At 49.3% G+C, this 27,535-nt stretch overlaps 1 protein-coding gene across 3 annotated transcripts in view; it reads right to left on the reverse strand.

Moving 5' to 3' along the window:
* Positions 1–1,681: 1,681 nt before the first annotated feature.
* LOC126048512 (calpain-5-like) overlaps positions 1,682–27,535 on the reverse strand; it is a 58,334-nt gene continuing 32,480 nt past the window's right edge. For 2 of the 3 annotated variants that reach the window (XM_049823667.1, XM_049823669.1), the window contains 11 exons: positions 22,592–22,723; positions 13,836–14,044; positions 13,208–13,400; positions 12,445–12,638; positions 11,661–11,738; positions 10,926–11,121; positions 9,803–9,925; positions 9,085–9,281; positions 8,594–8,715; positions 5,379–5,515; positions 1,682–5,038 (listed from right to left, as the gene is read on the reverse strand). In XM_049823667.1, coding sequence (XP_049679624.1) covers positions 4,856–5,038; positions 5,379–5,515; positions 8,594–8,715; positions 9,085–9,281; positions 9,803–9,925; positions 10,926–11,121; positions 11,661–11,738; positions 12,445–12,638; positions 13,208–13,400; positions 13,836–14,044; positions 22,592–22,723 — 1,764 coding nt within the window. In that variant the 3' untranslated portion in view covers positions 1,682–4,855. Of the gene's footprint in view, positions 5,039–5,378; positions 5,516–8,593; positions 8,716–9,084; positions 9,282–9,802; positions 9,926–10,925; positions 11,122–11,660; positions 11,739–12,444; positions 12,639–13,207; positions 13,401–13,835; positions 14,045–19,314; positions 20,294–22,591; positions 22,724–27,535 lie in introns of those variants that run through there. The other variant, XM_049823666.1, reaches the window with a different exon arrangement.

Here is a 27,535-nt window from a genome sequence, read left to right on the forward strand (position 1 = left end):
GGTAGCACCTGAGCAGCTCTGAGGGACAGGCGGTGAACCCATCCCCTTGCTGAAAGCCTTGCTACTTCTGTAGCCCTTCTTGCTAGTAATTCCTGGTCCTTTTGAGCAGCAGGAGGCTCATATCCATATAGGGGATGGAATGTATATGGGCGTTAGGGTGGGAAGCTGCAGGGTGTAGGGGACCCCACGCCGAGGAGAAATATTCCAGCGTTGTCCTGCAACCATGGTAGGATGCCTGTTCCTCCATGAAGATGCTCTTGCAGGTCAAAAGGGACTCTGAAGTGTCAGTTCAGTTAGTTTAATGTTAGTGAGCAGAAATCCCTGGCAGATGGCAGCGCTGGAGGGAAAAGGAGATGCTGCAGGATCCTTGGGGAGCCTGGGCTGGATCCTGCCTGGAGCTGTGCACCACTCTATTACCTGCTGCTGGTCTCTAGACATGCACAAGCTCCCCACATCTCCATGCTGATGTGTTGGGGTCCCACACCAATTCCAGCATCCCTTCCCATGTCGCCAGCCCACATGTCAGCATGCACCACCAGCACAGGGACAGGCAGGGCTGCAAAACAATCTCCGCTTTCAAGCCCTCTGCCCCAGTACCAGCAAAACTGAGATGTGGATGCTGGTGGGGAAGCATGACCTCCATGCCTACAGGATGATTTGTGGTTTATCCAGGTTTGCATAGACTTTTTTCTGAATGTGCATAAAGCAAGACTCGGTAAAGCCACCTGGTCTACACCAGAGCGCTTGTGCTATATCCAGCAACAAGTAACACAGCCCCATAGGTGCTCAGCCATGCCTGTTGCTCAGGACATCCTCCAGGAGAGTATTAGGATGTTTGGGAGGCTGATATGTTTGTAAGGCTCTCCCTTGAAGAATGGTCCTTGCACGCTGTTTCAGTGATGGAAGCAGAGGACTAGGATGCTCCTTCCCCTCTCTAGGGTTTAGTGACACACTTTGTCCCAGGGGATGATCCCAAGAGCAGGAGGATCTGGATGGGTGCCCCCACCCCACAATAAAAAGGCTTTTTCCAGATGTCTGAAAAAAAAAGATGCCTTTTTGCTCCAGGGTCTTGAGGGGGAGGCTGCAGAAGGGCACAGCTCCTCCGCGCCGCGGAAACCCCGAGCACAGGCAGGCGGTGGAGCTGGGGGCTGAGGTGGGAGCAAGATCCCGGCGCCAGCACGTTGGGAACGCGTGTTACAGCAGCAAGACTGGAGACTCCCATGGGCAGGGACAGGCTTTTTGCTTTTCAAATGCTCCCAACGTGCAATCTGCAGGTTTGTTCTTTGAGGGAAAGCTATCCAAAAATCACATCTTCCTGCTGCTTTGCCTGTAATTCTTTTTTTCTTTTTTTTTAATTTTTATTCAATCTGCAGAGCTTTTTCCAAGTCAGGCGAGGCTCAAAAAAAACAAGTTCCCTGCACTGTCATGACTTTGAGGTGTAGGATGCAAAGGTTTTATAGTCAGAGGGGGCTACCCTTCTGCTCTATGGCTTTTCCCAGTGAACATGAGTGTAAACTTGCGTGAAACCTTCACGCAGATTGCCTTGCCTCAGTCTCAAAGTCCGCAGAGAAAATAATTTGAATGGAGTTTAGTGAATCAAGCAAATTGAAAAGGCTCTGCAGAGCCACCTTGTGCCCATCAAAAGCATTCTGGAAGAACACAGCAGTTTAAAGGCAGGGAGTCTGAATAAAATATACACAATTTATTTATAGGAGGTTTACAGCTGTACAACGTTGGCTTTCTGTTTGGACCACTCTCTGATCTTGTGCAGCATGACACGTCAGTGCCTTTGGAGATGAAGACAAGTCATAGCCTGCTTTAACATGCAGATGTCAAAAGGATTTCACAGAGTGTAATGGCAAGCTACTTGCAACCATTGAAATGATTAACAAAAGAAATGGAAAATAAATCAGACACAAGTCCTACACCACCTGGGAGGGACTGGAAAGTGCTTATCAGACCTGCCCTCCCCTCAGATAAAAAACCCCTGAATATTTCTGTTTACTTCATTCAAAGAGAAAAGGCATCAACATTAGGAATGGCATTGCAATAACTGCTCTCCCTCATCTGCTCTACAAAAAAGACAAGACCAAAAAAAGCAACAAAGGTAATTTTTGTTATTCTCTTGGAAATGTAGGGGGAAGGAGGCTTCTGCTCTAACGTCTCAAAAGTTTTTGAAAAAAAATAAGGACAAATATTACTGATATTAAGACATTTTGGTCCTGATAGTGTGATGATTTTTTTTTTTTTTTTAAGAAGAAGAAGCTGTTAAAAAGCTGCCTTTCCTCTCTTTATGGCTTGATTCTCTGAAGGAAGGAAGGAAGGAAGGAAAGAAGGAAGGAAGGAGGCTGCCCATGGGTACAAGGGCACCGCTATTCCTCAGCAAGCTTCAGCGCCATTCCTCGGGGATCACGGCGCAGTTTGGCACATGTCAGGGCACTCCTGCCCAAATGGCTCTCATTTCCTGAAATCAGTAGCCTGATTTCCTGAGAAAACAAGGCTAATGCAGGCAGGCTGGCTACCCCCATCTGATGATGATGGCGCAAAGCTCCTGTGATGTTTTCCCTTAGCTAAATAGCTCTTCTCCCTGCCAGGTGAGGTATCTTTGGGCATCACAGTCCCTCTCACACACCACTCTCAATGTGAGCCTGTGAGATCTTCTCCTAGGACCTAAATCTTGCCTTCTAGCCCCAAAATGCCACTTCCATTTATTTTCAGTGATGAGTCCCATGAACAAAACCAGAATAAAATCAAAATATCTCTGAATCAGTCTGCCCAAATTCAAGGATTTGCTTTGACCTTGGGGTCAAAATGTCACTTTACTAAACTAGGAGTGTTTGAGCCAATTCTGCAAGATGCTGAACTAAACTAGGTCCCAGTGATGGCACCAGGAGTTGGAGGGTGCTCAGTGCAAGCCAGGAATAATGGAGACCTGGAAAGAGCATCCTGTGGATCACTGCTTGCCTCTAAGTCCTGGAAAAAAAGACCTAAGAAAGTAAGCAGTTTAGTCAAAAACCCAATTCATAACCACAGGAGGTAAACTCTGAAGATGAGGAAAGGGGAAAAACAGCCTGCAAAAATCGATGAAGTTGTACCGTATGCTTCTGGATGCACCAAGAATTAAGCTGGCAGGTAATGTGACTTTGGGGAACATCTTATCACATTACAGACTTAGCATTTCTTTAAGGACTTTAAAAGAAAATACAGACTTGCAGCACAAACATGAGCTTTTAGTAGGACAAGCAGAAACTGTACTTGCTATAGCAAAAGGAGGCTTTCCTGTTCACTTGTCCTTGCAGGCAGAGGACTCTGCTCAGGCCAAAATCTACCAAGATTACAAAATTACATCATATCTATTCATTTCCACTTGCACGCAGGTGACTCCAAAAGATTTGCTTGTTAGAAAATCTGACAGGAAAATCCCTTAACTTGCACCATTTTAAAAGGCACATGAATTTAAAAAAACCCAACCTAAACAATAGGAGAAAAAAAATGCTTTGAAACCTGCCCTGATCAGCTGCTGAAAGGCCAGATAAGCGTTTGTTTTTTGGCTTATCTGGGATGCTTTGTAAGAAGCCGGATTCTGCCACCCAGTGGAATAAGGAAGATAAACCCAGTCTTGACGGCAAACAGGAGCAGAGCATGGCCCTAGACACGGCCCCAAGGACGCGTCTGGGTTGTGCTTGTGTGACTGGCTCTAGCACTCTGCAACTCATCCTCCAGGCCAGGACACTGGAAATTAAAGGTGAGAGATGGACACTGGTACGAACGAAATATTCCCAGCATTTTCAGGCTGCACTGGGAGCAGTGCTCCTCTTCTCTTCTCTAGCACAATCTAATATCCCACTATTTTTTAAAACAATTTGGGAAAGCGAGGCACTGAGAAATGATGCGCTGTATGCAGCAGTAAAGATGGAGCCTGTTGAGCAAAGCTCCCCATCCCTTGGACCTGACGCTTTGGCCTTCAGAGGAACCGATTCTCCTCTTATCTAAACACCGTACGGCCCCAGCAGAAAGCCCGCCCCAGCTAGTGGGGTGAGCTCGTGGGATGGGGACTGCACGAAGACATGGAGACAGCAGGCACCACGGCAGTACGAGAGGCACACACAGGAGCCGAGTCCAGACCGATTCAAAAACTTGACCCCAGAGAACAGTTGTCCCACCACTGTTGTTGGCATCTTTGCATCCTTCACAGTTGCGTGGGGTCGAACAAGACTCAGGAGGAGACAGCTTGTCCCTAAAATGATGGAGCCATTAGTCTTGTTGCCCCTGTGGATTTGGGACTGCCTTGGTGCATTTTCCTTCCAGTTGCAGTATGCAAACCCATATACCCGGAAAACATCCAAAAGGCCCCAATCTATTTTTCTACTTCTTTGCTGAGGTGCCTCCACAGAGAAGCAATCAAAGGGCAGTTTCATGGGAGATGACTCCACGCACGCTACTCTAAAACCAAGCAGACACATCGAAGACGCACTGAAGCGGCTGGTGGGACCGCGGTGGTCACACGTGTGCGTGGTGGCACGTGCATGCCAGCCCCGTGTAAACAAACAGCATCAGGGCATCGTGCTCTGGCTGTCAGGACACACAGCGTGCTCGCAGAGATCCCCCAGGGCACGCAGCGGCGACGGGGGCTGCAGAGGACGCCAGCAGAAGGATCGTTGCGGTTCCCCAAAAAGGCACCATTTTTTAACATTGAAAACACAAGATTGGCTCCTTTGAGTGGAATGCATGCATAGTTCATATACACTTTGCAGATGGTAGGTAGGCTCTGTGCGTGTGTGTATATATATGTATGTATGTACGTGTGCATGTTTATATACACATATGTTGCACCAGAAGAAGAGTCTTTGAGTACTTAGACATTGGTGAGAATGTTACTGCTGAGCAGCCTCACAGCGATGGTTCCAGAAAGATCATTTGATCTCCTGTTCCCCTTGTCCTGGAGGTGCAGCGTGTGCACGGACTGCCGGTCGCTGGGATCCCCCGTGAGCACCACTTGGCCCAAGAACTCGTCGCTTATTAAGTTGTGGTTCCAGATCTGGGGAAAGAAAACCAGACAGGACAGCAGCTCCTTGAGGGATGCAGCCAACCTTCACAGAGCAGAGAGGAGAAGGGGCTATGGGGGTCCTGCTCTGAGCTGGAGACATGGAGGTGGTCAAGGTGTGGGAGTCGAGGTCTGTAAGCGAGAGGGGCCAAGGACATGCATTTACCAGATGTCACCGCTCAGCCGTGGTGGTGAGAGGTTGACCTGCATGAACTGTTGATGCTCAGCCTTGAGGAATAGAACCCGCTGTGGCCAGTGTGAAGAGAGGGCAGATGGGGGGGTCCAAGTGAGAGAGGGTCTCCATCCCTTGGCTCACTGCTCGCCTGCCAGGTACCTGAACAATGATGGGTTGTCCTGGCTTCTTGCGGTAGAAGAGCCCTTTCACGTCAAATTCTGGAGACACCGTGTTCTTCTTCACTGGAGAGCGAACTTTTTGCCCTTCGCACTTTATGATCACATAAGGGTCAGCTCCTGGGGAGAGAAAAGGGAATTTTTGCTTTGTTGTAGCTCCTGTAATTCCTCAGACACTCCTTTTCCAGGGATGTCATGCAGCACTTTTCCTCCATACCCCACCGGAGAAGATGGGTATCTGCCAAAGAGTTCATCACACCCCAGATGAGGTCCATGAAGCTCAGCTGTTGGGCTCAGGCTTACTTCTGTTAGGTGGCATTGTCCCTGGGCAGCAGGTGGTGGTGGACTGCTATGAAATGGCTGCCTCTTCCTTGACCCCACATTCTACATAAACACTCCTTCATCACTTCAAATCCTCCTGACCTTTGGGATAAATCTTTCATGGAAGACACCGCCCTGCTCAACTCTCCTTTTGGGATTAGTTCTGCTGAAGGCAGGCAGAAATAATGCCATGGAGAAGAGAAACAGGCTCATAGAGGTTGTTTCAAGCAAGGTAACACCAAGAAGGCAAGGGCCTGCAAGCTGCAAAACCCCCAAAACCCAAAAAACTTCCAAGCCAGGGTAACCCTGGTTTTACTTTAAGGTGATAACTAGCTGCCTCAGCAGGGACTGTGCTTTTCACCCCTAAGCACAAATCATTGGCATATCTTCCTCCTAGATTCAGTGAGACTCAAATGCTGCAGGGGCTGCCAGTATAACGACTAATGTTGGTGTAAGAAAAATGCTGGGTGGTCAAAGTGATGAGAGATGGCAAAATGCTGAGCCAAAATTAAGTGTCAAGATGTGTTAATTTATGAGATCCAAAAATGAGACCACTGGGGAACTGGGAAGGTGTGCTGAGCAACCAATGAATGGGAAATATATTTAAATACATTTAATATATGATATATTTAATATATTTAAAAGGCTTTTAAGAGGTGAAGATGGTTCTTAGAGTATTTGCTGTGGGCAAGAATCCAGGGAGAAGATCAAAATGTCAAAAAGGATCATTGGTGGTAGTGAGTGAGAGACATGGGGAAGAGAAAGACTGGGCATTGACGGGCAACCAGGCGAAATAAGTGGGAAGTGGAGGAAAAAGTGGGAAAGGAAAGCTATTGCAACTATCCCAGCTGGAACAAGACACTCATGGGGAACAAGCAGGCCACAAAGATGGAGAGTAAAGTTACCAAGTTCACAGACTATCAGCCTACAGCTGGATGGTACCTGAGCTTCCAGCAGAGGGAAAGAGTCCCTCATTAGTGAACATTTTCCCCTTATGAAACCAGTGCTCGTTTGGGGATTTTCAGTGGAGAATGAGCTACTGCTATGGAAATTTAACTGCCAGAATGCATTTTCTTACTATGACCTTTAGTGGCTATGATGGAAACACAGACCAGGTGGATGAGTTTTCTTGTCCAAGGAAATGTGGAAAAGAGGAGGAACAAATCACCCCCTTCTGAGGGCCAGGGATTTAAGAACCACATCTTTGATTGCCAGACCACCTCCTCACTAGCTTTCTGTTTGTGAGGACCTGGCTCCCCTGGTGAGAAACAGCTGCTGGATTTCACAGCTGTTTTTCCAAACTAGCCTTGTCTTTTGGGATGTCCCATTAAATCCTCATATTCCATCAGCTGGAGCCAAATTCCTATCTGTAAATCACTATTTCCAAAGTAGTGTGAAAGGCCTGGGCTGGGAGATGCGAGAGATGCTATTGCCCTGGAAAGCACCAAACATGCACGCTGTTGGTGGTGGGACCTGAACAGCTGGAAAACAGCTGGAAAAAAGCCATTCCTAAGGGCCTCTTGCTGAAAAAATGTTTTATGGCTCCAGAATCCACATGTACCCTTGTCCAAAGAAAAGATAAATCTCCTTGTTTCTCTGAACAATTCAGAGACCTTTGGCTACAGATTTCCCTGCATTGCTACAGAGACACTGAGCTATTGTGAGTAAGCCAAGAAAAAACAGCCTGCCTAGGGTAACAAAATTCCCTCTCCAGACACCAGATAGGATAGAAGGACTCCCTTTGTGGCATGTGATAAATAAGCAAATTGGGCTAGTCCTTGCCCTAAGGAAGGATCCTGCTCATTACTTTCAGGGCTCTAGTGATACACAGCCCTGACAATAATGCTTGGGTGAAAAAAAAAATTAATTAAGTTTTTAATTTAGATTTTTTAAATTTTAAGTTTTCAATTTTTATACTTTAAATTTGGCTTGAAAGTGCCTGGCTAAACCTTGCCACATTCAACACGTCCTTGATTCAGGAAATGGGGGAGAAAGTCTAGGATCTGGCCTGTTCCCATGGCCAAAAGGCATTTGCTTCTCTAATCGCAACCTCTAGACCTTTCATCCCTACTTCGATGAACTCCCATTACAAGTCATCACTACCCCTGGGTTTCTTGGTCCAGATGCCCCAGGGGCTCTTGGCCATGAGATTCTGCATGGCCGCAGGACATGGTGAGGCATGGTGCTGCTGCTGTCTTTGATGCAAGAGAAGTGTTGGATGTCAAAATTGCATCAGAGCATGGTGGGACCATGAAAATGAACCTTCAGAGAACCAAGGAGGCAGAAACATAGTGCGCTGTGCTTGTGGTGGCTCAGGTCATCTCAGAGGGCTCCTAGTAGCCAAGTGTGGAGAAGGACTTACAGGAAATAGAGGGAGGGGCTGTCGATCCACACCACCCCAAAATTACCTAAATTTGACTTACCCTCTACTGATACACATTTATTGAGCCTCTGGTGATGAACACTGCCCCAACACGTCAGCCTGTTCTATTGCTTCTCTGTCCTTCCTACTAAAAAGCCTTTAAATACAATTCCTGACTTTTACAGCTGCTCATACTCGGGAGGAAAGCCTGGATTGTTACAGGACCACTGCTAAGGGCTTTGGGGAAGTTTTGGGAGGATCTCCCGAGGATCTTAGACAACAGCCTAAATATAACAGTTCCCAGATCACGTCCACAGCAAAGAAATGAATTTGATTCTCCATGGACTTTCTCCTCCTCTGGTGTCTGAATCAGGCATGTTCACTGAAAAAAAAATCTGAGGACATAACAAATCCCAGCAACCTCCCACCTCATGAAACCACCTCCCCTTTTCCCACTGAAACAACCACTTCCCAACTCCTCCAGGACTAGACAGCAGACAAGGAAAGACCAGTACCTCCTTGGGAGTCCTGATTCTTGAGCCCAGCCGCAGCGAGGACATGGATCTGGGATACCACTTGCGGGTAACCACACATCCCACTCCAGCAGGTGTGTGGTGGCTCATCCAGCATCAGCTCTCTGCAGGGAAAAACCATGTGGCCTTTGAGAGATGCCCAGCCTTACCCCATGGGCAGGCCAGAGAGTTTGCTCTAGCAGAATGGAAGGACTATGCACTGTCCACTGTCAGACTCTGCTCCCCACTCCGATCTCCTCAGCCTGGGTTTGGGATGCTCTCCCATGTCATGCTTAGAAGCAGCGTGGGAGCTTGTTTGCATGTCTGTGGTGAGACCTGTAAAGATGCCCTGTCTCCTGGCCACCCTTGAAAGGAAGCCAAACACCAGCTCCAGGTAAGGCTATGACCAACTCCAACCAGGAAAACCACATGTCAAAAGCACAGGGCTGTCTCCAAATAGCCAGCTCCTCCCCATCACTGCTCTTGTTCCTTACCGGCAATCTGAAGGCACATCTGTGAAAATCCTGAGAAGGAACTCGCCTACGTGACCGGGGTCAAAAGTGGTGGGGATGATGACGTAGCGGCCTTCCTTCAGGTCCGTCCTCAAGAAGACACTGCGGGAGTTGATGTAAATGGAACTGGCCACCTTCTGCTGCAGGGTGTGCATCCGATAGTTCCTGTTCAGCTCCACCTGGGCAGAGACCACAGCGGGACAGTCAGCAGGACAACATTGCCTGACAAAGTATTGGTATGCACCTTGGGGGGGGCCAGACTGCAAGGACTGACCCCGCAGTGCTGGGAAACCTGGAGTTAAGAGAACCAGCAAAATGGTTCCAACTGGGCTGGATGGAAAACAACTGTGGACGTGGCTGTCCCAACCCTGTTGGCTCAAGGACTTGTTGTCTCTTGCATCCCAGCTTGACACTGGAGGCCCAGCAAGAACACAAAAAGATCAGTCTAATGGATTTCAACATCTGGAGATAACAGATTAACCATTGCTTTTAGCAAGGAGAACTTGTCCACACTGTCACTGTTCAGCTCTGAAATCTCTCATCATCTCTAGAGGGGGGCAGGCTGTGCTGAAGGCACCCCAGAGGCACCCAGGTAACGCTTAAATGAACAATACCAATCGTCATGCAGGACTGATGTACCACTCCACCACTAACAAATTTATGGGGGTATTCAGGCCAACATGCAGGAACCACGGTCTACCTTATGGATATCAAAGCCTATGGCCAAGTTCTCTCCTTTGCCCTCCTTGCGACTGGTCCTTTTTGGCTTCTGCTGGATGGAGATCAGCACTTCATCTTCTGCCTTCTTCACATCAAACACGTACTAGAAGCAAAAGCAGGAAGGTAAGGGAGGAATTCTACTAAGACAGGATCACTGGTCATGGGTGGGGGTGGGCACATGGTAGAGTTAACCTCAGCTTCTCCTCACCCACCTCACTGCAGGGCCAACCTGGCTTCAGTACCAGCACTGAGACCCCATACCCACTCCTCTCGGGAACTGGCATCATCTTGCCAAACCAGAGACATTTTTGGCTCGTCTTAGAAAAAGACTGGGAAATCCAGCCTTTGAACTGCTCAGCAGAATCCAAGGAGTCTAGATGCAGTCTCAGACCAGAGACTTTCACCGCTTGCAGTCTGCCACAAGTCCTCCTACGAGGCATGGAAGGAGGAACTCACGTTCACAGAGACCTAAGATGAAAGCTAATACAGAGCTGGAAGCAGGAAACAACTCTCCCACATCCTTGATGACAACTCCTGCAATGGACCAGACCACCCTTCATCTGCTTGTTAGGTGAAGGACTCACAAGAACTTGTCCCATGTTACTGAGAATCCCAGTTCAGAGCAGGACAGGACAGAAGAGCTTGTTCTAGGAGATGAACTTCAGAGTAGGGCCTTTTCTCAAGGCCAACCTAGAAGGAAATAGCCCTATAGACTACACCTGTCCTGGTAAATTAACAGTGCCAAGGCAAAGGAACTGGAATTTAATGATTCAGACATCCAGATTGTTGGAAATGGTTCCTGGCTCTGTTTGACTGGCACCAGCTAACACTGCTACCCTGTGGCAGAGTTTACTGTTTGCTTGTGCCAAGATGCTCTACACCAGGCACTTGGATGCAGTCTCCCCGATAAGAGAGTTAGGTCAATAGAGTAGGCCTGGATGCTGGCCATGCTGTGCCAAGGGTCTCAGCCAGAGAACTGTTGTAAGCACATTTAATCTGCTAGACGTCTGCTAGCCAGTTTGGCCTTCTAGGTCCCTGTAGCAGATTTAAACACTTGGAAGCACATATGAAGGCTCCAGAAGGTCCTCTGCTCCATGACTCACTTGGGGGTTCTGCAAAAAGGTGTCCTTGTGGTTGATACAGCCTCCACAGCGGTTCTTCAAGGGGTCACTGTTTCTGGTCCACGCCCCGTGTAGCACTGCCTCCTCCCAGGTCTTGTGGATGCTCAGGTAGGACGTGTTGATGAGACGGCACTTGATGATGTCCGTGAAGTATTTGCAGAAATCTTCGAAGGTCATCCTAAGTCAGGAAAGGACAGAGCTGGGTTGTGCTGCTTCATTCCCCTGAACAGTACGCTGCAGGGATTTTCTTGACCACCTGTTAGAGACTGTGTGTGGGTAGCCTCTGATGCCTGATGAGTAACAAAAAAGACGGAGATGCCTTTCTCCATGCATGCAGTAAATACTTCTTCAGTTTAAACAACAGAGCTGTGTGCTTTAGAGCGGGAGAAGCAGAGCAGCGGCCCTTCCTCCACACGTGGGTACACGCTGTATTGAAATGCACTGGTGAGGCTGTTAAGTTCAGCACATTCATAACAGGTTCCCAGTACCCTGGTGAAATGGTTTGGACCCAGTGTGATACAGAGCAGCTTGCAATTCTAGGGTCATGGCCATGCAAAGCTAATACCCATGGGCTCGAGGAGGAGGCTTCACTCAAGATTCTAGGGCTTGGAAGGCCATTTGCTCTGGATAGTTGTACGCATGGAAATGACACATGCTTCAAGAGGTGGGAGGACTCTGTGGGCATGGCCCATGGCAATAAACCCAGGAGGGACTCACCAGAACTCTCCGTCGTCTTCCACTGTCATCCCCATCTTCTCTCTCTCGCTTTTACTCACCTTCTGCCACTCCTCAGATCTGTGGGAAGAGTACAGGATGATTACTGCAAGGGCAAGGGGACACACAAGAATTCAAGAGGCTACTTGGCCTTGGCAGGATCTGTCAAGGGCACAAGGCCTGGACAAAGCTCCAGGCATGCAACCAGTCCCCATACTGCTCTTCTGATGAGCTCATCTTCCAAACCTGAGGGGAGCACAGCACGGCTTGGAGCTTCAACTTCCTTTGTGACCAGAGAAGGTGAATCCAAAATCTTGGCAAGATTTTGTCTGGCCAGTACAATCGCAACCCTATCAGCGAAGATAACAAAACAGACTCTGGCCAAAGGTTAAACCAGCCCTTGGTTCTTCATCCCATCCACTGACACCACCCCAGTCAGTGGTGTCAGTGGTTAATTGTGTTGGGTGCTATTTTTGCTGGAACAAGACTGGGAGTGGAAGGCTGAGCTATAACCATTTCACCACAACACCTATCAGAGCCTTAACAACAAGATCTGCCAAGCTCAGCCACCCTCCTGCTGTCCTCCAGGGACTGCAGGGCAAGGAACGCATCTACCCCAGTGAAAGAGTAGGTTTAGGACATGGGTTGAAGCAGCATCCCACAACTGCCCATACAATGTTACCCTGCGGGTGTGGACGTAGCCAAATTGTCTCATGCCTCAAGGCTTGCACTAGCCCAGCTTTTTCCACCAACGAAAAAGGTGCTGCTGCTGCCCGTCCTAACTCACGTGTCACTCCAAGGGCCGTTCCATTCCCGCTCGCCCCACGGGTTGCGCATGCGGATCATGTCCAGCTTCTCCGACTTGAAGAAGGACAGCAGGCCGTGGCCCAGGCGGACCTTCCGCACGTCCGTCACCGCGTATGCGTGGCCCTTCACCAGTCCACAAGCCAGGCGGGCCTCCATGTCAGCTGCTGACGTGGCCTGGGCAGGGGGACACAGACAGTGCTCGTACCGGGGGGATGTGACTGCCTTTGCATGGACTGGGGAAAAAAAAAGAGCTCAGATTTCCCTGCAGTTTTCTCTGAGCCAAAAAGAAGTGTGCCAATGCTCAGGGAGAGAGCCAGTTGCCTTGGCAGATGTATCAGATGCTGGTTTAGGTCCTAGATCCTTCCTGGTCTTCATCTGCTGTATGAGGTCTCTGAGCTCCCATACTGTCAACCAATAAAGCTCATTCTACTGGTTATCATGGGAGGTCTGGCACCCAGCGTTTGCAGAGATGTCCACATGCAGACACCAAAACACCCTTCTCTGGAAGTGAATCCTCTCCTAACATTTAAAGGGTGGTGGGATGAATCTGGGCTCTGGGACATAGCAATGAGGAATAAAGAGGGCTGGCATCCAGGTTGGACTCCTTGTGCCATCCACAAGAAGTAGGAACCCTTGGCTATAATTTATCTGATCTAACTTAGAAGTCTCTGACAGTGTAAGAAAACTGCATCCTAAAATGCCTATTCCCATGAGACCGTGACCATACAGGTAACATCTCTTACTTTGATGGAGCAGCTGATGAGGCCTCCCCGGTTGTGCACCTTCAACACACGCTCAAAGAGAAGGTTTCGCTTGGCTTCATCAGCAATGTAGTCCCCTTCGGTCAGATCGATAGGTTCAGAGACCCCACCAGTAAAGTCTACCAGGGCATCAGCTGTGTTGCCTCCATCCAGGGCCTCATAACAGCCTGACAACCTGGAAGAGGGTGACAGGGATGGCACAAAACCACTAGCTTGACATTTTAAGGGGTCTGGGGCAGTTCTTGGGGCAGCCCGGAGAACAGAGATTTATAATAAAACTTTCAGTGGGTGAGGACAGCAAACTAGGGTGAAAAAATAAGACCCATGCTGCTTGCAGCACTCTTGCTGTCACAGGACAAAGTAAAGGGAACTTGAAATCTCTAGGATAGGTGTTACTTAAGCAAACATGGTGTTGGAAGATATTTTGCTTTGAGGATAAATTAAGGCTAGAGAAGGTTTTTTTCTTACAGTTTCTGTCTGTTTGAGATATGTCCCACTCCTCCCCAGGAAAGATGTTGTTTCCACTGGTGCAAACCAAGTGATGAATGAACAGAGAGGAAAACCAGGGTGCCCAGGTCCCAGTTTGTCCTGCAACTGCCTGGGTACCTACTTGGCATAAGCTTTCTCCACCAAGGCGCACCAGAACTCGTTCCTGGAGTTGGAGTGGCAGTAGATGAGCTGGTTGTGGAGTGTGGGCAGGCGGTCATCTATCACCACGTCCAGCCACTGACCGAAACGCCAGAACTGGAAGTGGAAGATGCCCACGTAGCTCTCAGGTTTCTCGGAATTCCACTCTTGCTCCTTCCAGTCTGGGATGACCTGTAAGAGAGGAGGCACATGCACCTAGGTTATTCCCTTTTTTGCTCGGTTTGACTCTCATCCTGGAACTAGCGTAGATAATACCAAAGACAAGGAAGAATATGAGGGGGTGTGGACTGGCTTACAGCCTGTTGGGGTCAGATTTTGGACCTGGTTCCTCCAATGCAGACTAGATTAACATGTACTGGAATAGCTTAGACTTCATCGCGCCTTGGAAGATGGAGCCAAAGACCATTGTCCTCTTTCTTATAATTCTACCCTGGACACCTACTGCCATCTACTGCTGTAGACAGGCTATTGGAGCAGAAGAGTCCTCGGTCTGCCCAGGGATGCTTATTTTTATGACCACATTTTTGTTCATTTTAGTGTCAGGAGGGTACCACTAAGAGAGGGCACCTTCTTTGATTCTCTAACTCGATTCTGGTGTGACTTGACTGGCCCAAGAGCAAGTATTGTATTCAACTGCCTGGTGGCAATGAACAGGGACCAGATACTCTGCATACATCTACTCTGCTAAATAAAAGTGGGAAAAGAGAGGTCCCCATCCCCAGAAAGTCTCCATTCCTCCCTGTCAAGAGCTACCATACTCACCCAAGCAATCACAGGGAGGTGACTTGCTAAAAGAAGGAAAAGAGGGCCTGGGGTGAAAGAAACCCTAGAGCATCTGAGGAGCTGAGGGAGCACAGGTTTGGTGTCATTGCCACCTGTACTGCCAGTGGGACAGGCACAAGCGAAGGGTAAATGCCAACATCCATAGTCCTTCAGGGCTGCAGGTATCACCAGCTTTGATTTGGATGGAAAATCCACCCAACAGTTGGGACAGAAATGGGCACAGCCGTGTAGAGATGCTACATCTAGGAGGTTCGGCATTTTATTTAGAACCAGGACATAGAGACACACAGCAAGGAACTGCCCCACCACAGCTTAGCTTCTGTTGAGAGTGAAGGCAACATGGTTTTACTTCATGGCCAGGGTGAGGCAATGTATAGTTAATGTAGCTGACAGTTGACAAGTACTGAGCGATTCAACTGCAATAATGTGACCGACTGTCCGCACCTTTGCTTCTTTACTTACCTGCTCCCAAAGCATCATGACCTAAGTGAAGAAAAACCCCAACGTGCCCACGGGGAAAATTATGTTCCAATACACCAAATAATCACTGTCCTGTGGAGGCAGCGGTGAGTGTTGGGGTGAGGTAGGACAGGACATAGCTCCATTGCACAGAAGGAGGTTCTTCAAGAAGTCCCAGGCCATGGTGAGACCCCCTGCATTGTGCCTTGGCCCTTGTCCAGTTGCCACAGCCTTCTGGATTTATTTTTTTTTTGGCTGCCGCCATGAAGCCATAACCCTGCAGAGAGACTTCTCTCTGCAGAGCCCCCCAACTCCTTAGCTACCAGCAACAATCCAGCCCAGGGGTTTTATTGCTCCTACACTGAAATATTAATGATGCCATCAGCCCTGCGAGCTCACTGGCATTCTTGAGTTGTCTGGATCAATAGAAGCAGAGAAGACAGAGCCGTGAAAAAGAGCCTCTTTTGGAGGGTTTGGTGTTTTAAAGCGATGCCCCAGACTCCCTCTGGGAGAGCGCCAGGAAAGGTCAGACAGCTCTCCATCAGTCCCCATCGATTCCCTCCTGACTGGAGCTCATCCTAATGAATTGTCATAGAGGACCATTGTGCTAATCAACGTGCTATTAATATGGGCTTAGAAATGATTATGTCATTGATTAGAAGCAGCTTGTCAGCCAGAGCTGGTAGCGACAGCTTCCAGCTGGCTGGTTCTGAGACTTGCCATTACTGTCAGCGGTGGCAGGAGATAATGTTCCCCACCATCCTCTTCTGTCCCCTCATTTGGGGACAGCACTGAAAATATCCTCTGCCCCTGTGGGTAGCAAAAGCGGTCAGCCTTCATGCAGAGCAGGATCCAGGAGCAAGGACTGGGCGTGTTTCTACACCGACCCAAGGGGAAACGAGAAGAGCCTGACCTCCAGAGCCCGATCTGTCCTCAACCTGCCAAAGCACAAGGTGTGAGCTCAAACATCAGGTTGCTCCCCCCAGCTCCTCCTAGAACACAGCATCCCACCCTGGCCAAGGATCCCTCCAGTTGCTTCACCCCCTGGCCAAGGTGTCTGTGACTCCCCTGGGCGTAGGAGAGAAGGGGCAGCTCTGGGGACACCACACTTCGAGGCATACAGCACAACCCCTGACACTGCGAATTACCTGGAGGATTAACCTGGGGTACATCTAGAAACCCCAGCGGTAGCTGGAGCCCAGCTCCCTCCAGGAGATCATCATGCGACTGAGGTCCACAGCTCCCACCCGCTCCCAGGAAACCTCCCCAGCCATCTCCATCCCTCCTCAGCGGATGCTGGAGAGCATGCCATGGACCACCCATCCCAGGATCCCACTGAGTCCTGGACTCAACTGAGGCAGTGGAGACCACATCTCCTCATCCACCCAACTGTGCTGCTTTTTGCTCAGGGGCTCCCAAAATCTGGAGTTGTAACACCCTTTAGTGGGACAAATCTACAGTGAAAAGGCTTAGAGACGGGTAAATTGGGAGCCCAAAACCACCAGGTTCATTTCCCTAAGGTGGTTTAGGGCTTTTCTCTCTTTTCTTAAGAGTGGCTAATTAAGAGGAAAGGCACCTGTGACCCTGGAGAACTGTCCCTGATTAGGAGGAGGAATGGGTAGACGCCGATTCCTCCAAGCAGGGGCTCTTCTGCGGGGAACTTGCCACCACAGGAAGGGGAGGGAGGGACCCAGCTGTGCCAATCTGCTGAACCATGGTACAAACCGAGATGAAATCCCCCTGCGAGATGGGACAGAGTGGCATATCTGAAAGCCTTTATGGGATGCTGAAAATTTGTAGGGAGAGTTTCAGTGACTGGTATAAAGAGGGTCATCTTCCCTGCAGCAGCGAGCGATCGCACTACCCCACTCACCTCCCACCCCCAGCTCTGGTGGAAAGGAGAATTCACCTGAGGATCATTCTTCCTCCTCTGCCCAGCTTCAAACCCCTCCCCAAACCACACAAAACTGCTAAACGCTCCATTAAGCCTTTCATACCAAGAGAAAAGAAGGTAAATGTTCATTTTACTTTTTACAGGAGATAAAAAGGTGCTCAAAAATAGTAACAGTGAGTTGAAAATTGGTGGGTGCTGCTTTAATGCATGCAGGATTGAGGCAGCTTCCAAAAAGAGCACGAAGACACGCACAGCCTCAGTCCTTAAAGGGAACCATGTTGACTAGGCTTTTATTTACTGCGGTACATCAATACTCAGCGAGGTATCTGCAGCAAGAACTCTACCCCAGCAACGTAGCAATGGCATATTGTGAGACCTGGTATGCAAAAACCCCTTTGGATGTTGGCAGTGGCTCCTGTTATTGGGTCTCATGTGGTCTGTAGTCAGGAGCTCTGCTCTGGGATGTACAAGGAGGGGTCTCCTATCAGAAAGTCTGCCAGGACCCTAGAAGTGGGTTTGGCCCACAGTGGGCCAAGCAGGGATGCATCTGCTTTTATCTCTCCTCACCGCGTCCAGCATTTCTTGGGGTCTAAACAAAGACATCAACCTTTCTGGCAATGCCCATGGCATGGCTGTATGATGTAAGCTTTGGTTGTGGGCAAGACTCAAAGCTCCCACCATCTCTCCAGCCAGTAGCTGATCGTCCTGCTTGCCTTCTTCTCTCTGCCTGGCATGGCTTGTGCATATCATTTTATACACTATTGCGGGGCTGGGGAGGGTATGGAGTCTGCATCTCTGGAGGCTTTGAAGAAGAGGTTGGACACTTTTGGGGATAGTCTGCAAAAGTCACTAGGCCATGGATCCAAAGTCACCTTGTCCTGGCTTTCCCATCACTGTCCTCTCCTTACACAACTCAGGAAAATCTCAGGCCATACCTTGAGGAGCACTCACCCACAGTTGAGTGCAATTTTAGCAAAGGATCAGTTGTAATAATACTTGACTCTTTCAAAGGACATTTCTATCTGTGGGTCTCAAGAAGTGTCACCAAAGTACCCTCCACTTTTTGGTGGAGGAAAAGGGAACATCCAAAGTTAGTAATTTATTCAAAGTCATGGGACAAGCCAGGCACAAAGCACCTTCCTGCCCCTAAACTTGCAAAGGTACCATCTCCCCTCTGCTCCCGGGGCCACCCAGACACCGCTCCCTACCCCAGCATTTGTAGAGGGTAGGAGATGCTGCTTTTCTGGGGACAGCAGCAGCAGGTTCCTGCTCTGCGGTTTGCAAAGCGTTCTGCAGCCTCATGGCTCTCTATAGATGCTTCAGCATAAATATATTCATGGGTGCTTTAAGGCCACAACGACGCAAAAATGGTTTTTGCTGCAGGGGACTCGATGCTGGCTCAGACCTACAGCCTGCTCTGAGCTGCTGGCTCCTTTGCCCAGCTCTGCACACACATGCACGTCTGCTCCAACCCATCTCCAGGCAGCACAAGGTGAGTAACGTGCTGGTCTACACCTCCCCACAGTGAGCCCCCCCCCAGCAAGAAATGGTGGTGGCTCTCAGGAAAAGGGTGGTCCAACCTCCCTGCACCAGTTTGTCCAGTGGGTTTGCAATCTGCAGCCTACAGCGTGTCCAAATGTACTTGAGCTTCACAGCAAGGCAATCCTCCATGGGACTGGTCTTCAGAGACACCAAGCAGTCACAGTCGCAGCGGGAGTCACTGCAAGCACTCAGCATCCTTGCAAGGAGAAGTACTCCATCGCAAACAAGCCCTCCCTTTTTAACAGCTAGGATGGAAACTGGAAGCCAGGACTCTCTCCTGGTATGGCAATTTCCTACTTTTTTTTCATCAGGCTTTTGTTGTGCAGTTGTCACAGTTGGAGGGCTTAGGGCAGTCTCATATTTCCAAGCCAGCAAGACCCTGCGCCAGTGAGACGCGGTGAATCCCTGCTGAATTCACAAGCATGCAGTCTTATACTCTAGGCAAATACAGCAGCAAGCTCATGGCCCCCTCCTCCCCATCACTGAGGCAGAGGACAGCACGTATGGGGAACGTTTCATAGGGCTGAGAGGCTCCAGAAGTGCCAAGCTGTCCTCTACTTTTTCATGATGCTGTCCCTCATTAAAAAAAAAGAACGACGTAAAAACTGAACCAAGAACTGAACCGAGAGAAAGAAAAGCAAAGGCAAATGCAAGGCTGGAGCAAGAAGGGCTGAGCAAGAGGGGATCAGGCTTTAAAAACAACGGAGCCCTTCAGCTGAGCCGGCTCGAGGCCATCGGTGAAAGCGAGGAGGAAATACATCACCTTGCGGATCTGGGCTAACTCTGCTATCCGCTCCCCAAATTCCTGGGCATCTGCCTCATTGCACTCCACCTCCTTGGCCCCTGGCTTCTTCCAGAAGATGCCCACCGGCTCCAGCAGCTGCCGGTTCATTAGGTGGGTGAGATCAGGAGTCCAGTGCTGGGAAGTGCCGGTCACCGTAACTTTTCCAGGTCTCTCCAGCTGGATGTCCCAGCGGAGGAAGCGCAGGTTGTGCTGCCGGATGAAATCCACTCGGTAGACGTGCTCGTTGGGATGAAGCAGCTTCTCGCCATCCTGGGGCCTCATGTTTTTTTGCTGCAGGCTCTGGAATCGCAGCCGCATGCACCGGGTGAGCTGGTCATCGTGGACGAAGGGCAGCTCGAGCATCCCTGCCTCAGCTGCCATCGCCTCGGCTGCTCCTCTGCTAGGTCCTCAGCAACGTTTGGCTCTCAAACAGGACACGCAAGGGGAAAAAGCCACCAAGCCCCCGGAGCTGGTGCCCCCTCTCCACGGTCCCAGCGGTGCTAGGCAACCCAGGCCAGTGACGCAAAACACCCTCCGGGGCTTCTTCTGGGTGCCCTCCCGCCTCGTTTGCAGATTAGGAACCGATGGTGCTGCTGTGCACGATAATCTATAGGGAAGGGATGTCTGATGTCAGCCTCCCTGGCAACCTCCCTGACAACCACGGCTCGTTAGCCCAAAACGAAGGCGTGCAGTCAGGGATGCCACCCTCCAGGTCTGGGTGGCAGTGGCTCTCTCTGAGCATGGGGTCATGGGATAATTCAGGTTGGAGCGAGACTCTGGAGGGGTCTGGTCCAACCTGCTGTTCTAAGTAGGTCTTACTTCAAGGTTAAATCAGGTTGCTCAGGGCTTTGTCCAGCCCATCTTTGAGTATCTCCATGGATGGATCCACATGCACAATGTCACATGCACCTTGCTTGGACTGCTTGGTGTTATAGAGCCAGATCGCACCTAAAGCCATGTAGGGTCAGCCAAGGCTCAGGAATTTAGAAAACATCTCTAAATTAAATTCCAGTACCCCATCCCCACTCAGTGACTCAAACAACACAGGCTTAATGGGAAGTAGGGACATGGAGAGAGACTTGGGGTGAGGTGGAAGAAAGGGTGTGAATAAAATCATCTCTTGGTATACACAGGGATGTGCTGGCCCGTCCTCTTCCCTTGGAGGTATTCCTCCTCTCCGCACTTAAGAGAAACAGTTTCACTGTGTGAAGTGGAGCAAGGGACACACAGAACCTGGTTACATCCTGGTGTAAATCAGGGTTACATTTTCTAGGAGCAATGGGAGACCTGAGCCAAGATCCTTGTGCTGATATTTCAGAGATACTACCACTTGCATCAGCATCTTTCAGCTCCTCCCAGACCCTGAATCAGAGACATTTTGGTGTCTAATGACACTAAAACTAGGTTTTAACCTAGGTTTAAAAACCTAGTGTTCTGCTGCTTTGTCTGTCCTCTCAACTGTTGCTTGCATCAGCATATTGATCAGTCAGGACTAGAGGTTTGCCTTGCAGGCATTGGGTCCTATGTGTGAGGATGTCTGAGGGCCAAGAAGCAACAGGTACCTCCAGCAACGTTATCACCATTGCACGTGCAACTGTACCAGGGACCAAGAAGTCCACTAGTTCTGGGGCAACGAAGGGCTCCGCAATCTCAGGCAAGGACCACGGTCTAATCCCAGCACATCCAGCAGAGCTGGTGTCTCTTTGGACCAGGGGGTTATTCTGTGTACTCGATGTCTCCCATTTTGCTTTAAAAGTTGCTGCTGCAGTTTTTAGCCATGCTTACTCCCTGCAGTTCATCACAAGCTCTCAACGCACTTTGCAAAGGAGGAGCAAAGGCCCCATCTAATGCAGAGGTCTCTACAAGCAGGCGTGTGCTGAAGCATGCCTGACCAGAGCCTGGTAGTGAACACCACAGCAAACTGAACATCATGGGAAGGGAAGGCTTGGGGAGAGGTCTGCGGCTTGTGCTTTTGTCAGAAAACAAACTTGAAAGAAAGAGAAGGCAGGTAAAGAAGAGCCTCTGAGAGTTAAGGGCATGGAAAATGAGAAGTCATAAACACCCACAGCCAAATTGCCAAGGGAGGAAAAGCAATGCCGTTGGCAAACTGAAATAATGAGGTGTCCAAAGGGACCCGGCTTCTGTTCGGTTGGCATTTCCCAGGGCAGAGCTGGAATTGAATGGTGAGGAGGGAAGACAACTCTCCCGCTCGCCCTTGGGAGACATCGACGCAGAGGAACAAGCTAAACAACCCATGCAGCACGCCTGTAATGAGAGCCACAACAGTCACTACAGCCACGCTGGGAGGAAACCTTACTGCTTATCCAGAAGCCAACAACAGCTAGCCTGTTCCCATATAAAGAAAAACCTTGATTTCAACAGAAAATGGGGATGCCACAACAAACACAAATTCCTGAGCTTAGTGTTCATGATCACAAAACCCCCACGCAGCAGAGACTGGAGGTACCACAGCACACAGAGCAGATGTAAAGACGTAAGGTGGAAGGACCCCTTTAGGGTCTGTTGCAGCAGGAGGCTGTGGGTGAAGCAGGTGATGCTGTCTGCACACACTGCAGGACTTTGGTGGCTGCCTTTTGCAGTAAAATCTAGGAAAAGGTGCTTGCAACTTGCTGGTCTCTTGTCCTACAACGAGGTACGCCTGATGTGCTTTCTGGCCCATGCTCCTTGGTGGCTTTCTGGCCCACAACAGAGTCCCTTTGGACCCCACGCTCGAAGGAGCACTGCTACGTGGTGCAGTCAGCCATGGGACATGCCAGGGATGGATGTTTTGGGGAAGCAGTGGCTTGGGAGAGATACTCAAATCACCCTACCTGCCCCAGCACAAGGTGTCTCATTGCCAAGGTGGGCACACGCTGAGCGGCCAAAGAGAGGTAACACCGTGGGAACTAGGGAAATGGGGCCAAACACTGCAGCTGAGCATCCTCAATTTTGTTCTTCTTGTTGCTTTTTAGGTTATTTTGGAGTGGGGAGGGTCAGATTTAGGACCTGGAGGACAGGATGGGACTTGATCCACTTGGTTAAGGAAAACTGGCCAAGGGTTTGGCTTGAGTGTGATGGGACTGCAGTCATGATGGCTAATTCCCCTTGAAAGATTGTCTTTTAAGGGAGGTTTCTGCACATGAACAGTTTTTCAGGACCTGAGGCATCCCTGAAGAACCAGTTTTTGAGCCGGACAAACACGATGTGAAGCCAAGGCGTTGAAGACAGGCTTTCCCCTGGCATGGGAACTGCTTACCTTCTGCCACAGAGACTCCCGGGACGCCAGGGAGGAGCAGGCAGCCACAAACCAACAGTTCCCAACCTGGCCCTGGTGTAAGTCATGGGAGCTGATCCCGTCCACAAAGAGATGTGGATCATCGCAGATTTCCTGTGGGATGGGAGAAAAACAGAGACACTGGGTAAGCAAGGACATAGGGAAATCGGGAGCAAGGCCTCTCAGCAAAGGAAAATCTCTTCCTCTCTTTCTCAGGCTCCATTTAAATCCCACCTGCAGCTTTCTGCTGGCCTCATTTATCACGCTGGTGGCAGGAGGACCTTGTCCTGCCTTCTGCTCTCACCAGGACATGGGCAACATCGCTGCCGAAGTGATGCCAGACCTCCTCCCTATTCTGTTCCAGCATCAGCACAGATTTGCTATAATTATCCCTGGTGATAATGATACATTTTCACACCATTACAGCCCTAGTGACCCATCCCCTCTTCTAAGTTCACTCTTTGTTATTTCTCATAAGCCCTTCAGCTCTCTCTACTCTGTGACTGCTTTACCAGCTTCTCCCTCTCTTATTTTGCTCTGGAGAGCATGAGACCATCACCCAAACCTGCTGTTTCCCATACTGGAACTTGTGGATCTGTCCAAAAATAAAACCCTGCAGGAGCAGGGCAAAGACAGGCATTTAGACGAGGAATTGCAGTGCCTAAATCCGACAGTTCACCCAGGAAAGCTCAGCGCAGATTGAGGGCTCAGCCATGGTTGCAAGAAGCCAAGTGTCCTCACCCAGGAGGTTTGTTTTTCCAGCTCCTGGAAAAAATTCAGTGAGCCAAAAGCTTTGCAGTTGGGCAAGGAGACCCATACTGACGAAAGCCAGCATGGTGGATTCTGCACGGGCACCATGAATGGAGAAAATTGGGCAGGAGGAGCTGGGAGGTGAGCTCATCCCTCCAAGCTCTCAGGCATCAACCACATCGCCTTTCCTCTGCCCGGTTCCTGCCAGGCTCCCTTCATCCCACTCCCGCTTAGAACCCGGCCAAGAAAGCACTTAAATACAGAGGGTGTTGAGCAAGCTTCGTGTGAAACACCGCTTTTTTTTTTTTTTTTAGTCTTTTCTCCTGATCAATCCAGTTTGGAAGGTCATGTCCAGCTGGAGGCTGGGAGCAGATGGGACAAAGAGCTGAAAGAATCTCTTCCCCTTTTTTCTTGCTTTTAAATTGAAGGGGGGAAAGGAAAAGCAGATTTTCCTTCTTCCCCCACACCTCCCAGTTTTTCACGCTGGCTGCACCTAGAATAACGTTCCCCACAAACTTTGCACATGAGGACTTGCATTGCCTCTGCCCATCACGGGGAGGAAAAGGAATCGCTGCTTTGTAAGCACCTCCTGCTATTCCCACCTAACCCAGCCAGCACTGTACACCTAAAATATAACCTGAGCTCCATCCAGACACAAACTGGGCAGGGATCAAACCCAAGGGAGAGGACTAATCTCCTGCCAGCCTGCTGGTGTTGCAGGAGGTTGGGATAAGCGCTAGAGGGAGGCAAGCTGACAGCCACCAAAGGCAAGAGCCACCTGCTCTTCCCAGCATCTCCGAGTGCAGACAGGGATGGGAGAGGAGCAGTGGGGTTTATCTCCATTTATCTCCTGTTTCATACCACCGAGGAAGCACCCAGCAGCAGGGGATCCGTCTGTCCTGTCCGTTGGTGATGGGGATGTCTGCCAGATCAGCTCTTAGTGACCCTGCTCTGGGGGAAAGAGGTACCGTGTTTGCCCAATTTGAGGACCAGAACTGTCCTTTCTACCCTTGGGTGAATCTGCAGCATACAAAAAAGGGGTCACTTGGTATTACGTAGATAGGGGAGAACATGAAGGCATGAAAAACATATCCTGCTTGGCAGAAATTAGCATAGGGTAAAGGGTGTCAGATGCTCAGGGACCTTTCCTAAGAGCAGAGCTGCCAGTTACGTATGATTTCCCTATCACCGGGAAAGAGTTTGCAAACTAAAACCCCGTGGTTGCTCACTTTAACAGAGGGAAGTCCTAAATACTCATCAAAAGAGCAGCCTGCCCTGGCACAGACGAGGGGTGCAGCTCATTAGACCCTACTCTCTTGGACCCATGGCAGCAATGAAGGTGCCACGGCTGGAAATACTCACGCCAGGGCAGACTCCCTCTGCAAAACACAATTCTCACTTCACTCAGATTCTCTTCCCTGCAGATGGGTCCCTAAGGGTATGTCGTTCTTGAAGGATTCATTCAGGCAGCATTTCAGATGCTGCGCTAGGCGTTTCCCATTCAAGTGCACACTTGGATGTGGCATTTCAAGGTGCTTTTGGTCCAGCATGGTTGTGGCCGAAAACACACACTTGCTCTACAACTGAGCAGCCCACGGACTTTTTAACCTCCTTCTCTCATAATGTGCAAAACCCCATGGCAGTTTGCAGCTGAATCGGAAGTTTCCTAGGAGCATGAAGGCTGATAAATGCCACAATCCTCTGCTGTGGCAGGGGGTGACAGCTTCTCCCTTGACCCAGGTTCTTGCACGTCTGGTGCCTGGAGATGCATCAGGCCTTGGGGAAGGAATGATGTTTTGCATGAGGATGAGCCCAGCATGATATACAGGCCCAGCTAGAAGGAAACACCACGTGAGCTCTGCACAAAACTTGTGCAAATCCCAAAATGCTTGGTGAGTCTTCCCAGGATTCCACCCTGAAGGGCAGAGAGGGGCTGCCATGCTTCCCTGCAGAAGGACCACGCAGCACCCTCAAGCCCTAGGACTGCGCGCGGTCCCAGCGGACTCCCAGGGACCCTACGCACAGAATCACCAAATCAACACAGTTAGAAGGAGCTTCTGGAGATCATCCAGTCCATCCCACCTACTCAAAGTAGGGTCAGCTAGAGCAGGTTGCCCAGGATTGTGTTCAGTCAGGTTTTGAATATCTCCAGGGATGGAGACTCCACAAGCTCTCTGGGCAACCTGTGCCAGTGTTTGGACCACCCTCATGTTACTGATTGGTTATTGATTATGTTATTTGTTATTGACTAGTTAGTAGCTTTAATTTATTATTGATTTGGTAGTAGTTAGAATAGCTCATGTTTAATAAGAATATAAAATGGTAAGAAGTAGTTTAGCAAAAGTATCTTGCACATTTAATTAACAACCGACAGCTGCTGTGAAACCCTCTGTATAACCCGGTACCAAGGCCAGAGGAATTGGCCAAAACCATCTAGTAGGAACATATAGAACTTAGTTAACAAGCCTGAGATTTAAGGTGATTTTGATATAGTATTTACCAATAGGAGTGTATTATAACAACAATATAGTCATAGAAACTTAGGAACGTACAAAATGTGCTGTATACAATCATAAAAGAATAAGTATTGTTTAAAATTAGTTAACCATAGAAACTTTGACCGATTTGTTAGTTTTACAGTGTTTTGTCTTAAGAAACCAAGAGAGATCGTTATGGACCTTAGTTCTGTTGCTTAGAAACCCCACTTTGGTCAAGATTCCAGTTAGTGGAATTAAGTAAGATCAACCAATGAATGTTTTAGTATAAGAATATTGATCAAGTGGTGTGACTGAGGGCCAATCATTAGAAAGGTTAAATTTAAGAATTAACATTGAATGTATTTTATGTAATCAAATACATGATAGCGAAAGCCGTACTGCGCAGAATCACATAAGAGAGATCAACTATCGGACAAAGTGAGGAAGACTATGAAAGACCACCAGAGGACTCTAGAAGACCACCAGAGACCTTTAATGCGCATGCATAAAGGACATTAACATATGTTAAAGTAGGCTAATGACTTCCTGGAAATCTAATGAATATGAATGAGTAGGTTTAATATAAGGTGTATGATTTTGGAATTCAGGTGTGCGTGGTTCATGAGAGGACTCACCTGCGCACCCTGCCGTTAATAAAGAAGTGTCTGCTTATCTACACCACATTGGTGTTGATAAGTTCTTTACTCCGAATTTTCGGTAACACTCAAGGTAAAAAAGTCTTTTCTCATGTTTAAATGGAATTACCCTGTTTTCAATTTGTGCTCACTGTCTCTTGCCCTGTCCTTGGGCACCACTGAGAAGTCTGGCTCTGTCTTCTTCATTCCCTGCCATCAGGTATTTATGCACTTCGTTAAGATCCCCCTGAGCTTTCTCTTCTCCAGACTGAAGAGTCCCAGCTCCCTCAGCCTCTCCTCATGTCAGATGCTCCAGTCCCTTAATGATCTTCATGGCCCGTCGCTGCACTCGAGCGCACGGGGGAAGGCAGCATTGCCTCCTTGCTCTAACGCTGCGGAGTTGATCCCATCAGGGTAAGACTTATCCATGCATCAATCTCCCCAGCAAAACCTCCTGAGAAGGTTTCCCAAATCCCTAAGACTGGAGCTTCCCAATATTAAATTACTTGGATTCTTCAGTCCCCGCTGAAGCTGCTGAGCACCAACTCACACCTTTTGGCCCTGGGCTAGACTGTGTGGCTTTCAATCCGCAGGGATGACATTCCCTGGATGCTCTGCCTGTACTGAGGTGGGAGCAAGGGACCAAGGCACTGCTCCAGCAAGGCTGCAATGCCCCCAGGATCGCATGGAGCACAGTGGGGCCCCGGTGTGTGATGCAGCACCTTCAGGGTGCAAAGCACATTCAGAGCTATGAAGCACCATGCCCACATGAAGAGGTGGGTGATGAACTAGAGACCTGCAGGAACTAGGTCAAAAAGAGCCAAGAAAAGCATTTAACTTAGTTTTTCTTTTCCTGCGGACAGAGCTGAAAGAGATAAAGAACTTGTTCTGCAGCCAGACTGAATTACAGGGCCTGGGGTTGACTACGTGCAGGGGGAGGAGAGAAGCAGGGATGCTTTGCTCATAAAAAAGCCCCTTGGTTTCCTCCCCTCCCTCTCATACAGCAGAGAGAAACCAGGTGAGCAATAACATTTACCCAGGCAGGCACGTCTCCAAAAAGCAAA

This window comes from Accipiter gentilis, chromosome 19 (assembly GCF_929443795.1).
Source record: "Accipiter gentilis chromosome 19, bAccGen1.1, whole genome shotgun sequence".
Lineage (NCBI taxonomy): Eukaryota > Metazoa > Chordata > Aves > Accipitriformes > Accipitridae > Astur > Astur gentilis.